The sequence below is a fragment of the Triticum aestivum genome, chromosome 2B, assembly GCF_018294505.1.
Source record: "Triticum aestivum cultivar Chinese Spring chromosome 2B, IWGSC CS RefSeq v2.1, whole genome shotgun sequence".
NCBI lineage: Eukaryota > Viridiplantae > Streptophyta > Magnoliopsida > Poales > Poaceae > Triticum > Triticum aestivum.
In genome coordinates, this window is record NC_057798.1 from 481,927,521 (window position 1) to 481,941,592 (window position 14,072).

Genomic DNA, 14,072 nt, shown 5'->3' on the forward strand with positions numbered 1-14,072 from the left:
GTGGCCGCCGAGGCCGGCCCGCTGTGGCGGCTGCCGCCGGCGTTGTCGCCCTGCGTCTATCGCCGGGGACGGCTCTGCCCATCAGATCCGGTCGCCTTGCTCGATCTGGCGGCTAGTGGGCCGCAGTTTGCCGGATCCGCCAGATCTGGCCGGCGTGGCCTTGCCTCGGCCTGGCTTGGATGATCGCGGTGTGGTGCTCCCTGGTGGCGGTGGTGTGGGTCGTTCTTCATGTTTCGACAGGATGTGTGCGGTGGATGGATGCCGGGGCGGCGGCCTCAGGCGGTGTGGACGGCGTTGCCTCTTCGGCGGGCGACGGTCGTGGGTGCTGGTGGTCCGCGACTTCGGCCGTGCGGGCGGCGAGGTCTCGGTGGACGTCTACTACAGTGGGCTGGGGTGCCCCGTCACCCGGCGTGCCTGCTGCGATGAAGTCCAACGCTTTCTCCGGCTGCGTGCGCTCCACTGGCCAGTCTTTGGCTGGGTGGATGGGATGGGGGCGGGACCGGGGGAAACCCTTGGCCGTCGGCGGAGGCCACGACAATGGCGGCGTCTTTGCTGGGCGTCGGTCCCCTTCTTGGAGGCCTTGTCGAGGTCCTTTCCCGTCCTTCACCGTGATCTTCCTTTGGGCGAAAGCTCTAGTTCCCCTTGCGGGCGACGGCGTCGTACCCTCGTCGCGCTCCTTCTTGAAGGCGTCGCCTGGGGTCCTCGGAAGCATGGTGGGTGCTTTGCGGTGCGTGTGAGGTGTTTGGCGGCGGCATTGTGTGCAGCGTTTCACCTATTCTCCGCCGGTCTTCGTCCTGTGGTAGTGCTCCTTCTGCTTGGAGATGGACTAGCGTAGATGGTGGTCGTCGTTTGGTGCCTTGATGGCGTCGATGGCGGAGGATCCTACCAAGGTTGGCACCTCAATCTGCTCTGAAGATGGACTAGTGGAAGATGGCGGCGACGACACATGTGAGTGCGTCAGACCGGATTGTGCCCCGAACCCGGTATGTGGCTCGGTCGGGGCCTCCGGCTTTAGATGTTAGGCTTAGGTGAGAGGTCTGGGTATTTGGTCCAGCTTGCACCCCCTTCATCATATGGATAGGAGTAGTGGCAGATGTTGCCAAGATGGCGGATTCAGGCATATTGTTGTACTACTTTGTAAGGTCCTCGAGAATAATCAATAAAATGGCCGTATGCATCTCCCAGATGCAGAGGCCGGGGGTCATCCTCCTTTTCTAAAAAAAAGGGCATGTACAAAGATGCTATCTTAGGTGTGGCACATAGGATAAATGCTGAGGTGGAGGACAGAGAAAAAGAAGAAAATGATGGCCTTCTCTTAATGAAGAGATGATCTCTTAGCACAGTTTCTCTCACCTCAGATTTAGGCATGTCTACTCACTAGAGATAAGGCTAAGAAGATAACCCTTTGTATTTGTATTTTCATTGTCTTATCTAAATTATGTGACAAGATTAAGATGTGACTACCTTATCAACTATTATACATGCCCTTGTAAAGGAAAATTGTGCATAGGTGTGTGTGACGCGGATGTTTGGCTCTTGAGTACACATGCACCCAGATAAACAGTGAAATCAGGAAAATAGCAAAATAACAATAACAATAACAAGAAGCAGCAAGAACAATAATAACGATAATTCTGTAATTTTTTTGATAAACATGGTCCAAGTGTTACACCCATGTGTGGATTTCCGTGAAGAAGTGACATCCATGATATTTTGGACAAAAAGGCAAAATCAGTGTTCTAAAAAGACCATTTTAAAAGCATTTTGGAAGTCTGGTTTTATTTTGTTCACGTAGAACACTACCGATGTGATTTATTCACGAAAATTCACACGTGAGTAGAACACTCAGACGATGTTTGTTAAAAAAATATATAATTATTTTAAAAATTGCTATTTTAAGATGTTACTGTTTATGCCGGTGCATGTGGAACCATGTCCACCATAGCATTTTTACTATGTGTGTGCGTGCTATTTATCAAATGCATCGTGATACATCAACGAGGAATAACCATCATCTACCATCTACTTCCATAAGTTATTACATCACCTGTATGTAAACAACTGTGAATAAAATATGATCAAATTTGTCTTAACAAAAAAAAGTGCTTGCAGTTCCATGGTTTAAAAGATAAGTTGAATATGTTACCTTATTTTTTGTGCAGGGTATGGTTGGTAATATATTTGGATTTTTTTCTGGGTGCTCATGTTATAACATGATTTACATCTATGAATACTTTGAGAATCTATCAAGATACACAATGAGATAAATCCTAATCTCAAGTACTCACCCCTTTTATGCACGAATTAATCTGTTTCTTTTGACATTTCTCAATGCAAACTGTGCTTCTCAATGCATAAAGTAGGAGAATTGAATATTAAAAAAAGGGCATCTCAGTCAGTTCTAAAATCCGATTGCTAGCGAATTGTGACAATTCATGACTGTGTATGGCGCCCAGTGGTCACAGGCCTCGACTGAGATCAGACTTTCGCGGATGGCTTAGATGAACCGCTTGTAATAAGCTTCTTCACAGCCTGTTATAGTTTCGAATCCGTTTGTGATAGAAGATAATGCAGTTAGTTTTTTACTCCCTTTGTCAACTTTTATAAGACGTTTTAGTGACCTAAAATCTCTTATGAAAGTTGATAGAGGGAGTATATAGCTCCTTCAAAGTTGAATAATGGAGGATGAGTATATTAGTAAAAATCTTCAAGAATAAGAGGGATGTTGAAAGTTGTATCAATTACCCTGAAATTAAGTTGATGAGACATGCAATAAAGCTATGGGAGAGAGTCATTGAGCTGAGCACCGCTTAAAAGAATAACAAGTGTGACAAAAGTTTGGTTTCATGCCTATGAAGTCAACCATGGAAGCCACTTTCTTGGTACAACAACTTATGAAGAGATATAGGGAGCAAAAGAAGGACCTGCATATGGTGTTCATTGACTTGGAGAAGGCCTACGATAAGGTACCATGTAGGGTCATGTGGCGAGCCTTGGAGAAACACAATGTCCCAACAAAGTACACTACCCTCATTAAGGATGTGTACGATAATGTTGTGGCAAGTGTTCAAACAAGTGATAGCGACAGTGATGACTTTCCCACATTATAGGACTGCACCAAGGGTCAGCTTTGAGCCCTTATCATTTTTCTTTGGTGGCAGATGAGGTCACAAGGGATATATAAGGAGATATCCATGGTGTATGTTCTTTGCTGATGACGTGCTGCTAGTTGACGATAGTCAGACGGGGTTAATAGGAAGTTAGAGCCGTGGACACAACTTTGGAATCGAAAGGTTTTGGGCTTGGTAGAACTAAAAATGAGTACATGAGGTGCAGTTTCAATACTACTAGGCACGGGGAGGAGGGGTTAGCCTTGATGGGAAGGTGGTACCCAGAAGGACACCCTTCGGTAGTTGGGGTCAATGTTGGAGAAGGATGGTGACATCGATGAAGATGTGAGCCAGTGAATCTAACCCGGATGGATGATGTGGCACCAAGCTTGGGGCATTCTTTGTATAAGAGAGTGCCACAAAAGCCAAAAGGCATGTTCTATGGGGCGGCGATTCACCCTGCAATGTTGTATGGCGTAGAATGTTGGCCAACTAAAAGGAAACATGTCCAACAGTTAGGTGTAGTATAGATGCCCATGTTGAGATGGATGTGTGGTCACACAACTACACAAGAAAGGAGCAGGTCTGGAATGATGATATACGTGATAGAGTTGTGTAGCACCGATCGAAGAGAAGCTTGTCCAATATCGTCTAAGATGGTTTGGCCATATACAACGCAAGCCTCTAGAAGCATCGGTGCATAGCGGAAGGATAAAGTGTGAGAATAATGTGAAGGGTGGTATGTGCAGCGTCCCGGAATGGGCACTATGCAGATTTGGCAACCTCCGCTAGCCTTCGCATAATACTGATCCTAAGTTGCCACATTCACACAACGTAAACGTGGAAACGTGCACCCCAAATGGGTGGAGTGTCAGTGTCACAACACAAGTCATGAAAGAATCCACAACAATAACATATTTATATGCAATAATTCCAGAGAGTTAAATTTAACAAAGAAATACAATAAGGGTCTTTTGACTGACACAAGTCATGAAAGAATCCACAACAACAACATATTTATATGCAATAATTCCAGAGAGTCAAATTTAACAAAGAAATACAATAAGGGTCTTTTGACCAAGACACAACTCATACAATGGAAGCGAATATACCTTACATAGGTAAAGAATACAAATTTCCTTAAGAAGGACTTAAAGAAAAAGCAAAGGGCGTCCATATCCCTGCCCATACCACTGTCTGTGAGATAACCAGCTAACTTCATCCGTCAACAAATCCGTTCCTGAAATGCTACCTTCTGATTTGCATCAATTGAGGGAAAAGGTTGTAAATTCTTGTGGGACTGCGGCAGTGCGGGAGCCGTCAGATCGGCGACACAGATCTCGGAGCTTGGGCGGCGGCTAGGGTTTGGGGTGGAATGATTCCCTCCAAACTAAGAGTTTTCAAAATTGGGGGAGAGGGGGGTTGCCTAATATAGCAGGGTGGGCTATGGCTGTGAAAGGAGAGATGGGCTGGTCCATGAGGAAATTTTATTTAACAAAACATTTTATTCATTAAAAGGATGTAGGGATATAGAACAAATTATTTGGGGCACCAAACGAACTCCGAATTGGATAAACTTTTATATGTGGTCTCTCTACATTATAACGAGGCTACACAAAAATAATCAACCCATTTGGACTTCATTTAATTTTATTCCGAAAATAAATCGATTTAATTGGATAAATGTGTTTGAACTACAAGTGATAGCTAGGTTTGGGCCAAAACTGTGAAATAATTTGGGTAGCTCTCAAATATGACAAAAATGCTATGTGCCAAGTGTGGAGGTGGGTCTCAGGCTAAAACGCCAAAAGGGAGAAGGGTGTACTTATTCATTATTTAACAAAATGGTAAAATAAAATGGTAAAATAAAATATCCAAATTTATCTGTTTAATTAATGCAGAATGACGCTTATGCAATGCTTATGATGCAAAAATAAATAAAAATCAATTTCTAATTAGGGTACTACCTTGGCTGTTACAATTGGGGTCAACCAAACTCGACAAGGGAGGAGTCCGTAAAGAGAGATTTGAAGGACTGTAATATCACCAAAGACTAGCCATGAGAAGTTAGCTATCCATGTGGCAGAACCATGACTAGGTTTCGAGATGTTATGGGTTTCAACTCTAGTCTACCCTAACTTGTTTGGGACCGAAAAGCTTTGTTGGCTCCTTCAAAGTCATTCCGAGAAGTTTGTCTTCTACACTTTTCCGGTTGTCTTCTCAAGTCCTTCTGCATTGTCTCAACTACCTCAAGTACTTCTCAAGAATTTATTAGGTTGAGATTGTCAGATCTGGATTATGAATGCTATTTTACTGGATTTTGTGTGCAGTGTCACCTAATATAGCAGCGCCACTATACACGCCTTATTTCAGGAAAACACCGATAATCAAAAATACCGGCTAAGAGCTACTTAATGCTATTGAAAATAATATAACTTGTACATGTACCACATCACACAGTAATTATAAAGGGCAGTCCGGTGCATGTAGTTGTCTTTGTACGCAGTCTTTCCCAACATTTCTGCAAAAGGTTGTTTCCAGGACTCGAACCCATGACCTCATGGTTAGAAGGCAACAGCTTTACCGCCGCACCAAGACTCCCCTTCATCACACAGTAATGATAATCAACTTGATTTAATTTGTCCATGCTTTATTTGGAAATTGAATGGATAGGTAAAATCCGTGTTGGCCTGTTGGGTACAACTATTAGTCAAATGGTAGAGATGATTAGTATACAGTAGAAGTCGTAATATGTGCAGTATGTATCCATCTTATTATCAATCTGATACGTGTTGTTCAACCCACTATATTTTTCCGCTACTTTAATTTCTCTTAGTGCGGACTAAAGCAGAAGATAATTGCACGATTGATTGAATATGCAACTAATCATCATGTAATGTCTATTCATCCCATTTTATATTGACATATCATGAGAAATGCAATCTAAAGTAGGATGAACAATAATGCATTTCATATCTTAGTCGATTGTATCCTTTGATATGTATTCATTCTATCTTCAACCTGATATACCTATTGTTCAAGATACCATCTTTATCCTCTCTTCTAATTTCTCTCAGTGGGAGACAAGGTAGAAGATTAAATTACATGATAGAGAACATGAACTTGTTCACCATGTAGATTTATTCATCCCATTTTATATTGGCATACCATGTTAAGAATAATATAAAATAGGATGGACAATACTACATTTCCTAACTTAGCCGATCGTATGCCATTCTACATCCTTCTGTACATATCATCCTATTTGCAACATGATATATTGTTGTTCAACCTACTGTCTTTATCCTCCACTCAATTTCTCCTAGTGGGAGACAACTGCATATGATAGCTCTAGCACAATCATATGTGAACCTCACCTGGTGTTTTGCTTTATATTAGTATATAACACAACAAAAATTATTTTTAATTCTCATTCAACCATCATTCAAGCGATAGCACTATTCAGGTAATATTCAAACATCTATGAAATGATATAACATACCATACTACAAGATCAAGACATCAACAAATAACTCAAAGCCGGCGTCTGTTTTCTCTTCAATCTTTGTTGCACCAAAAGAAATGTGATGGATTTATGTCATTCTTCTCTCATTTTCTTCGTTTGTGTTGCTTACTTATCCTATATCAGCTTTGTCGTTTTTCCAGCTACCTTCTTGAGTTCTTCATTTTCTTAATTGTCCTTCTTGAGAAGTGCTTACCATGGTCGACGTTTTTAAATATGGGACTCGAACTCAAAGGCATTTTACTGGATCTTTTGGGCGGTATGACGGAAATATAGTGGTGCCACCAAAAAGACCTGATTACAGTGAATACCAGCTAAGAGCTACTTGCTAATAGTAGTGTAACTTGTACCTCTACCACATCAGACAAAAATGACAATGAACTATATTAAAATTGTCCATGCCTTATTGGAAATGACAAGAAGTTAAATCTGCTGAGTACCACTATTAGTGAAATGGTAGAGGTTATTACACTAGAAGGACCACGTAGTACGTGTACTATATTATATATATATATTCAACTTGATATATGTGATGTTCAATCCACTATTTTTATGCTTATGCATCATGTCTTATATCTCAGATACATGTTGTTTAATCCACTGTTTTTATTCTTTTCTTTATTATATCTCAATATGGGACAAAGAAGACTAAATTACACGATAGATTGAGTATGAATCTAATCGCCTTGTAGTATTTATTCATCCCATTTTATGGTGGCATATTATGAGAAACACAATATAAAGTAGGATGACCAATACTACACTTCATAACTTAGTCGATGGTATCCATCTTCAATATGTAATAATCCTATTTTCAGTGTGATATATGGACTATTCAATTCACTGTTTTTATCCTCAAGTTTATTTCAGTTAATTGTTATATTATATACAATGTCCAACTATTGACTAGTTAAGTTCTTTTTTTGTATGAGAAACGACATCTATTTAAGACCTATTGACCAGCTATTCAATTGTCCCTTTCAAACTGTCACCAATAGGTACCTCATCGTAATTGACGATCTTTGGAAAGAATCCGATTGGGATATCATCAGCAGTGCTTTGCCACGTAATAACAGAGGAAGTCGGATAATAGTAACTACACGAATCAGGAGCGTGGCTTGGTACACATGTTGTTCCAATGGTCTGATGCATGAGGTTAAGCCTCTTAACGAGCTAGATTCACAAATGCTTCTGTTGCAAAGTGTTTTCGGCTCCAAGAACTATTTGTGGCCAGACAATTTGAAGCAATCTCGTGATGAAATTTTGAGACGCTGTCAAGGTATACCATTCTTCATATCTGGTATGGCTGACTGGTTGAGAGAACAAGAGGTCCAGAAATTCTATAGCAACGGTAGCCTGGACTGCCTGGTAGAAGAAGTTCCCCAATTTCCCAGACTGCTCAAGCAATTCGAACAAACATTGTATCCTACTTATGATGATCTTCCATACTGGTCGAAAGTATTGCTGCTATACATGAGCATGTTTCCTGAGGGTTATATGTTTAACAAGGATAGTCTCATTCGGAAATGGATCGCCAAAGGGCTGAGTGGTTCGTATGAAGAAGCAGAGGCGTGTTTCTCCATGCTTATCGACAGGAACGTCGTCACGCGAGCAATAAACATTTGGGAGCCCACCACTCAAGTGGAGGAAAATTGCCGTTGGCAAGTAAATTATTTCATGCTGCAGTTCCTGGCTTACAGATTGGATGACAAGGGCTTTGCTTGTGCCAGCGGCATGCGCTGCGCTTCTCCAGAAGCAATGGGAAACAAGAAACTGCGGTGGTTGTCTGTAAACCAGCCTGACCGGGAGCTCGAAATGCTTCTGAGTAGAAGAAGCAACCTTTCTCACTTCCACAACGCTCGTTCGTTATCTATATCTGGTGCGGTGGACGACCTACTATTCCCTCTTGATAAGTTTATCTATCTGGTGGTGTTGGACCTTGAAGGTTGGCAGTGCTTCAAGGACGAAGACATGTTGTTGATATGCAGCAGCAGGATGCTCCTTCTCCGTTATCTGAGCGTGAAGAATACAAGAGTCCGCAAGCTCCCTGCCAAGATCAAGGAGCTGCGCAGTTTGGAAACGTTGGACATGAGCCACACAGAGGTCAGTGAGCTCCCATCAGAAGCGTGCGAGCTGTCACGGTTGGAGATGCTGGACCTAAGGAGCACGCCAGTCAGGCAGCTGCCGGAACAAATCCGGAAGATGCGGTCGATGAGGCATCTGCTCATTGGCGATTATGGAGATGGCCGCAACGGTGGAACGACAATTCCCGATGGGATTGGGTGTCTCTTGGATCTTCGTACTCTAGCAACCGTTCATCTAAGCGTATGCTCCGCAAGACTCGTAGAGGCGCTTGGTGGAATGGAGAAACTAACAGAGTTGGCCATAACATGGTCTTTTCACCAGTGCTCCAACAGAAGATACCAAGAAGCTCTGCACTGTTCCTTCCAAAAATGGCGGGGGCTCAAGTCTCTGTCGATCCATGGCGGACAAGGTTCTTGCGTTGAGTTCCTAGATTCTCTGCCTGATCAAGGTCGGTCCAATGATCTTGAGAAATTCAAGGTGACGGGTGGTGGAAGGTTCGTCAGGCTTCCACAATGGTTCCAGGGGCTCGATTGCCTTGCTTTTGTGGAGATCACGGTTTTGAGGCTAGTGACAGAAGATCTGAGTATCCTAACGAACTTGCCGAGCTTGGAGCACCTTTCGCTCGGTCTGGACTTCCTCCCAGAGGAAGCAATAGTGATTGGCAGGGCTGGGTTCCGCAAGCTTGAGAGGTTGTGCATTGGCTGCCGATTCCCATGGCTCACTTTCAGCCAAGGTGCCATGCAGAGGTTAAGATATCTCGAGATGAAGATTGGCGGACACCCAGTGAGTCGATCAGGCAGCGTTCTTGCGGGTATCAACAACCTCTGCTCCGTGTCGGAGGTGTCCATCCATTACAACGTACGCTACAGCAACAACCGTGGTGTCATCTTGACGATTGAGACGGTGAGGAAGGAAGTAGCTGAGCATCTGAACCCGATCAGCGTATTTGTCAACGGCATACAAGATCAAGATGAGAATTTTGAGGCAGTTGCAGGGATCAGTGGCGATGGGGGTGTTGAAGGGTTGCATTAGGTCTCTACATTTGCCGGCATGGCCTGGTCATTACCAGAAATGACAGGTGTTTAACCGTGAAGTTTCCTCTTCTGTGAGTATAGACCGGTGGCTGTGGTGCTTCAGTGGAAAGCCCTCCTACCAGCAAAGCGACGGGAAGCGGTCTCTAAGATCTAATTCATCTTGCTGGTTGACCGAGCGGTTCGGAGTGGTGAGATTGATGTTCTTCGCTGTGGACTGTACGAGTCATTTACCTGGAGCTTTTGTAATGGCGCAGTCCCGCCTCTTCTATGTTTTTGCTGTTACGATGGTACAAAGGCCTAGGTCAGCTCTTCGTATTCAGAAAATATCCTTCTAGTTATCCGTTGCTTATGTACACAAGCAGGTCAATGCCCTGGCAAGGACATCCTTTCTGTTTCTAGCATGATTTCCTTCACGCTTCTTTCTGTAAAAGAAAGAAAATAACTCCATGCCCGTCCGTAGCCAGATTTCGTGGCAGTACTTGGTTGGCTTTCCATAAACAGCTGGGATGTAAGAGCATCTATAGCCACATAGCTAAACCGGCGGACGCGACTGGCCGCGTCCGGCGAACAGAAGACACACACCTTCAATTTTTATTTTCATATCGAGATACCTCAATTAGCAAACTCCGAATCCAAATTACACATGCATCATAAACTCCAAATCCTAGTCGACTGACCGAGAGTGGTCAGAGTCAGATCTGCTATCCGCTATGTCGAACAAGGCCAGAGATTGCCGTACGGGAGCTTGGGGCAGAGTAGAGTGGAGTGGCTAGGGTTTGGTCCGGGGAGTGGATGGGACGAATATATGTGGGGTCGGGGTGGGCTAATATGAGCCTGATCCGACGTGGCGGACACGTCCGGGCACACTCAGACCACCCCATATCCACCCTAGATTTAGGTTGGATATGATGGGTGCCGGTCTGCCCGAGCATTTCGGGCTGATACGAGGGGTCCGTCTGAGTCATTTTCTTGACCAGTTAGTGATCGGGCCATCTGCCCGGGAGTATAGGGGGTGTTGGGGCATCTCTAATAATCAAATTCTTTGATTCAAATTCAAAGTTTTTGGGACCTTTAAAAAAGTGGATTAAGTTGATCCCCTCAAATTCATCATTGTTTACATGTTACGCTAAATAATTGCATATATTGGTACACTGTTAGAGGCATTCATTTGTAGACATAATTTATAATCCGAGTTATGTGTAAATAGAAGTGTGATGTCATTTAGAGTATTGCCCCTACCTTGCAAGGAATAAAAAAGAGAGGCAAAAAAAGCCCAAGAAAAAGAGGTCAAAAGTGTCGAAAAAGAGTGAGAAAATAAAGAGAGAGGGGGCACACTACTATCATTTATACACACTTGTGCTTCAAAGTAGCACATGTTTTTCATATATACATATCATTATCATACTAGTGGGGACCTATTACATTATAGAACTTGGCTTGTATATTTCGATGACGAGCTTACTCAATACGCGCGAGGTCTTCATGAGCAAGCAAGTTGGATGCAAACTCCATTTTAGTTCATTTGGGGAGCTTTCATACATTCATAGTTCTAGTGCATTTGTTGCATGGCAATCACTACTCCTGACATTAATATCGACTGAAAGGTCCCTCCATTTCCTATTGGTCAGTCCGGCCATGGCAATCACTACTCTTGGGGGGGGGGGCAGTCCGGCCATGGCTCAGATTGTCTGGGCTTGCACTCGGGCGTGTGCGTGCGTGTTCCTCCTCTGTTGTTTCTGGAGGATGTGGAACTGATGGCTTCCTCTTCCGCAGTGGCATGCATCGCTGCATCCACCGCCTCCGCCACATCGACAACGAGGCAGGACGTAGACTCTCTGCTTGTTACAACAGGCACATCGGTCCTTGTAACCCTCGTACTCCTTCGGACCCGAGAAGGGACAACGCCATACCTCAAGCTTTTAGCTGGCGGACCCAAAAGCCAGTTGTGCCAACGCAATGATTCCTGCCAGATCGAATCTGACCTAGGTCGGGCGCACTCCTCCCGGGAGCGGCGAAGGGCCATGCGGACGACCATGGCCGCCTCCTCCCTAATGGGATGACACCCTAGTCGACTGACCGAGAGTGGTCAGAGTCAGATCTGCTATCCGCCATGTCGAACAAGGCCAGAGATTGCTGTACGGGAGCTTGGGGCAGAGTAGAGTGGAGTGGCTAGGGTTTGGTCCGGGGAGTGGATGGGACGAATATATGTGGGGTCGGGGTGGGCTAATATGAGCCTGATCCGACGTGGCGGACACGTCCGGGCACACTCAGACCACCCCATATCCACCCTAGATTTGGGTTGGATATGATGGGTGCCGGTTTGCCCGAGCATTTCGGGCCGATACAAGGGGTCCGTCTGAGTCATTTTCTTGACCAGTTAGTGATCGGGCCATCTGCCCGGGAGTATAGGGGGTGTTGGGGCATCTCTAATAATCAAATTCTTTGATTCAAATTCAAAGTTTTGGGGACCTTTAAAAAAGTGGATTAAGTTGACCCCCTCAAATTCATCATTGTTTACATGTTACGCTAAATAATTGCATATATTGGTACACTGTTAGAGGCATTCATTTGTAGACATAATTTATAATCTGAGTTATGTGTAAATAGAAGTGTGATGTCATTTAGAGTATTGCCCCTACCTTGCGAGGAATAAAAAAGAGAGGCAAAAAAAGCCCAAGAAAAAGAGGTCAAAAGTGTCAAAAAAGAGTGAGAAAATAAAGAGAGAGGGGGCACACTACTATCATTTATACACACTTGTGCTTCAAAGTAGCACATGTTTTTCATATATACATATCATTATCATACTAGTGAGGACCTATTACATTATAGAACGTGGCTTGTATATTTCGATGACGAGCATACTCAATACGCGCGAGGTCTTCATGAGCAAGCAAGTTGGATGCAAGCTCTATTTTAGTTCATTTGGGGAGCTTTCATACATTCATAGTTCTAGTGCATTTGTTGCATGGCAATCGCTACTCCTGACATTAATATCGACTGAAAGGTCCCTCCGTTTCCTATTGGTCAGTTGCTTTAGTGTGATACTTTCTTAATTTTTGTCTTCTTATAATTTCTTACCATCATTCTAAAATGTTAAAGGGTCTTAGTTTGCGCTCAAGTATTGCGTTGGGGTTTAGTAGTTGGTTCGAGGTGAGTGTAGCCTCTATGCTTGCTCATGCGTGCGGATCCTCACGATTTAACTGGTTTTATATGACTTAGTGTGCTATGCTCTCGATGATATAGGGGGTGTTGGTTTTATATGAGTAAATCAGTGTGGAGCTGCTTTCTTTAGCATCTTTATTCTTGAAAGAGAATGATTGTTTATCTATATGCTCATGTATCATTGTTTTAGTGTCAAATTCATAGATTATTGCCACGAATCATTTTATCTTGAGTTCACAAACACCTTACATCATTTGATCAAGATTATGCTAGGTATCATTTCACTTAAAAAAATATCTTTGTTTTATCATATACCTACTCGAGGATCAGTAGGATTAGGCTTGGGGCTGTTGTTACGTCTCAAACGTGTCTATAATTTTTAGTGTTTCATTCTATTATATTGTCACTTTGAACACTTTTAATATCAATTTATATATTTTTTGGACTAACATATTAATTCATAGTCTAGAGCCGGTTGTTGTTTTCTCCTGGTTTTTTACTTTTCAAAAATATATATCTATGTGGTAAAAGATACTTGGGGATTTAATATGGTTTTTTTGACGACACGAGGGGTACAAAACGTACGGGAGGCAGATGAGAGGAGCCACTGGGGCTCCACAGGGTCACCTGACGCGGCTAGGGGGTGCCCCGCGTGGGCCCCCTTGCTACTTCTGATAGACGTTGAGATTTCCTTGAAGAGGAAGAGTGATGTAGTATAGTAGTAGATAATATTTCTCTCAATTAAGAACTAAGCTTTATTGAACCAGTAGGAGACACCATACAAATACTATAAGCAGTACATGCACACACACAAAGCAAATACTTGCACCCAACGCGGGCAAGAGGGTTGTCAATCCCCTTATACTCCTTAATTGCAAGGATTAAATCTGATAGTGGTAGATAGATAAAAAAGGAAAATAAAAGTAAATAAATTGCAACAGGTATTTTTAGGATTTTAGTAAATATAAACACTACAAAATTTGCTCCATTCTGTGAGGTTTAACTTGTGTCACGTAAAACCATTTTTTGTCATGGAAAATGTACTGGTGATGTTTTCCGGCCGTCACCCCCACCGTCATCGAAGTGCCATCATAAAAAGTAAAATCTTGATGGTACCACTCCCCCTGTCACGCAAGATCGCATCTTAGGTGACAAATA

General features: G+C 43.3%; 1 protein-coding gene across 1 annotated transcript in view; it reads left to right on the plus strand.

Annotated features, from left to right (window-relative positions):
• LOC123045568 (disease resistance protein Pik-1) overlaps window positions 1-10,194 on the plus strand; it is a 22,567-nt gene extending 12,373 nt beyond the window's left edge. The window contains exon 3 of the mRNA XM_044468676.1: window positions 7,632-10,194. Within this exon, the coding sequence (XP_044324611.1) occupies window positions 7,632-9,750 (2,119 nt within the window). The 3' untranslated portion in view covers window positions 9,751-10,194. The remainder of the gene's footprint in view (window positions 1-7,631) is intronic.
• The last annotated feature ends 3,878 nt before the right edge of the window (window positions 10,195-14,072 follow it).